Here is a 3,501-nt window from a genome sequence, read left to right as displayed (position 1 = left end):
AGGATGGGGTGTACGTGGTGGCCAGGCCAGTAGAGACGGCCCTGGAAGCAGCCGCAGCCGCGGAAGAGGCAGAGGCAGAAGTGGCCTCACCATTGTAAAAAATTTTTATATTAAATATTAAAAATCTTAAAAATAATAAAAAATAAATATAAATAATTTAGGGATTAATTATTTTTACCCCACATTTTTATCATTTATCTTTCTTGTCCTTGGTACAATATAATATAAATTTTCTGAAAAAGAAAACCAAAAATCTTTAAATAATATAAATGTAGGAATTGAATGTGAAGAATATCTCGAGAGTTTAATGAAAGAAGGACACGCAGATATAATTGGAAATGTTCGAAATAATTGTTTGCAATTTTACGTGACTGCTGCCGAGGAGATTAGTAAAAAATTGCCCATTAAAGATAAATTTTTATATAAATTAAAGGTTTTTCAATTAAACGCAGCATTATGTAGCATCGATAGAGAAACATCATTTAATAATGTTTCTTTTATCGCTCAAACCCTCGGTGGTTTTGACGAAAATGCATTAAAAAAAGAGTGGCATGCTTTACATCTCGATTTTATAATAGCAGAAAAAGAACATTTTTCTAAATTAAACTTTGATGAGATGTGGAAAGAAATTTTAAAACGTAAATATCCCAATCTGAAGTCTCTTTTGAATGCTGTAAGATCACTTCCAAATTCAAATGCTGACCCAGAAAGAATGTTTTCTTTTCTATCTGATATAAAAACAAAAAAAAACGAAATAAACTTTCGCCCGCGTGTGTAAATGCTATTTGTGTATTAAAATCAGCACTAAAAACGAGAAAACAAACTGTTCTAGACATGGAGATTAATGAAAAGCATTTATCTCTCATGTCATCGGAAAAATTATATTTTACTTGCCCTAAGAAAATGAACAGTCTTACATTATATGCTGCTGACATTGATGACATTGCTGGTCCATCATCGGTTAATGATATGTAATAATAATGTTGAAAATAAAATAAAAAGTATCTTGTCTTTAAAAGACATCACACTTATAAAAAACAAGTGTGTAAAATATATCTTGTCTGTAAAAGACATCACACTTGTAAAAAACAAGTGTGTAAAATATATCTTGTCTGTAAAAGACATCACACTTGTAAAAAACAAGTGTGCAAAATATATCTTGTCTGTAAAAGACATCACACATGCAAAAAACAAGTGTGTAAAAAATATCTTGTCTGTAAAAGACATCACACTTGCAAAAAACAAGTGTGTAAAAAATATCTTGTCTGTAAAAGACATCACACTTGTAAATGAAAGATACAATAAAATATGTAACATACAGTGGTATAATAGGGCTCCAGGCGAAGGTCCACTTTAAAAAACCGAACGCGCCATTGGTGATACCCCATGGATGGTGTGGAAAAGCACCATTCATTATGTAAAGCCATCCCAAATACATAATATTAATCAATATACAATATTTAATCAAATATGTATCTTAGACAATTAGATTTTTTGTTATTAAAAATCGATTCATTTCATTTAAATACCTATGAGGTACTATTGTTGACGCGTTTTTTTTTTAGTGGTTTCCCCTGTAGGCCTAGTCCACTAAAGAACAAGAATAACGAAAAATAGCCACCAAGTAAAGGACGAAATAACAAAATTAAAAGAATATAAATAATAATTTTAAAATTTATTAAATTAAAGTTTTGTACCGTTACGCTGTTCGCATGATTCGATGATGGATGGAATATCTATCTGGATATTTGAAGAACTTATTCGCATCAAGGAAGATAATGATGCATCTTTCAAACAAGAGCGTCTGTCTGTTTTGATATATTTCATTTTGGAAAAAGAACATTCACACAAATAGGTGGATCCAAACATGGAAAAAAATCGAAGACCGAAATTTCTAAGCTTCGGATAATTTGCTACGTCTAAAATTTTGAAGAGCTCTATTCCCTTTTCCGACCGCGTTTTAAGGGAAAGATCACATTGTAAATCGCAAAGTTCCTGTTGCAGTTCTATATTTTGTTCTTCGATTTGCACGGTAAGAGGATTCTCGAGAAGAATTAGATCATTTTTAAACATCCCAAAATCACTGAACCGCGTATTAAATTGACTTACAAGTGAATCGATTAAGTAGAGATGCTTCTGAAAATTGCAATTTGTGCCATGCTCTTCGAAAAGAATCTGACAAGATGGGAAGAAATATAAAGTACCTGCCTCTATATGATTTTTAAATAATAATAATTGTCTGCGGAAAGAATCAATGGCACTAAATAATTGAGAAATAATTTGATTACCTCTTTGCAGCTTTGAATTTAAGATATTTAAATGGTTAGTCAAATCAGTAATAAAAGCGAGTTCGCAAAGAAATTCTAAATCTTCCAAAAAAAATTTATATTCGTCGCATTTTGCAATACATAGTTCTTGCAAGAAAAGGAAGATTTCTTTTCTTATTGCAAAGAACTTTTCTAAACATTTTCCGGCACTAAGCCAGCGAACTTCGCAATATAAAGGAACATCGGTATAAACTGCGTTATGCTCTTTGAGAAAGTGTTGAAACTTTCGATGAGAAAGAAATTTATTACCACCTTTAATAAAATTAATAATTTTTGTGACTGTCTGCATTGCAGTACACAGTTTAACAGCTTTCCCGCATAACGCTTCTTGGTGAATGATGCAATGAATAACGGGAAATTTTAAATTTTGCTGCCTGATTAGACCGAGGAATCCATTTTGTGAGCCAGTCATTGCTTTGGCACCATCAGTTACTATAGCCGAACATTTTGTAAAGTCTACATTAAATTCTTTGAGAGTGTTTTCTACTGCTCTGAAGATATCAAGACTCGTAGTTGTGCCATGCAATGCAACTAAATCTAAAAGCTCCTCGACACATGAGAAATCGTTTTGGACGATTCGAGTAAAAATACTCAATTGGCTCACGTGTCGATTATCGGTGCTTTCATCAAGACACAATGAAAAGTATGAACAAGTCGCTAACAAGGATTTTAACTTATCTTTGATAGAAGACGCAATATTATTAATTCTACGCCCTATTGTTTGAATACTAAGCGGAATGCTCGCAGCTTCGTCAACAGTTAATCTATTGTCAAAGGATTTTACTGCCTCAACGATGCATTTTTTTACGAATTCGCCATCAGCGAATGGCTTCGAATGTTTCGCAATAAGAAAAGAAATAGCGTACGATGCAGCTACAGCTTTTTCATTATCATGACTGGCGTTAGAAATTAATGTATCCTGACAAATGCTATCACCTTCCTGATAAACTAATTTTAATCCTTCAAGTATTTTTAATTTTTCCTGACATGCATAATTTGAATATTCTCCGGAATGTTTGATTCTATAATGTCTTTCGAGAATGTACTTTTTTACAATAGAAGGCTCATAACCACATAAAAGACAAATTGTCCGATTGCGAACAAATGCGAAGAAAATATCCTCCCAAACCTTAAGGTATCGTTGCTCGTATCTCTGCTTACTTGAATCAGCCAT

General features: G+C 32.5%; 1 protein-coding gene across 1 annotated transcript; it reads right to left on the bottom strand.

Annotated features, from left to right (window-relative positions):
- Window positions 1-2,459: 2,459 nt before the first annotated feature.
- LOC138942859 (general transcription factor II-I repeat domain-containing protein 2-like) lies at window positions 2,460-3,501 on the bottom strand. Its single transcript, XM_070313324.1, has 2 exons — window positions 2,608-3,501; window positions 2,460-2,489 (listed from the first exon to the last, which is right to left on the bottom strand). Exons 1-2 carry the CDS (start codon window positions 3,499-3,501, stop codon window positions 2,460-2,462), a joined length of 924 nt encoding a protein of 307 aa, XP_070169425.1.

The sequence above is a fragment of the Polyergus mexicanus genome, unplaced genomic scaffold, assembly GCF_030449975.1.
Source record: "Polyergus mexicanus isolate NDT 795.1 unplaced genomic scaffold, iyPolMexi1.0 SCAF_24, whole genome shotgun sequence".
Lineage (NCBI taxonomy): Eukaryota > Metazoa > Arthropoda > Insecta > Hymenoptera > Formicidae > Polyergus > Polyergus mexicanus.
Note: the sequence above shows the minus strand (reverse complement) of the source record. Positions and strands in the feature narration are given on the sequence as shown.

Bases quoted from the DNA above. Each gene is read 5' to 3' on its own strand.
- LOC138942859 (XM_070313324.1), bottom strand. From the start codon at position 3,501: ATGGCTGATTCAAGTAAGCAGAGATACGAGCAACGATACCTTAAGGTT. The intron at 2,490-2,607 runs GTCACAAAAATT...TATATTGCGAAG, and splicing joins TGTGTACTGCAATGCAGACA to TTCGCTGGCTTAGTGCCGGA.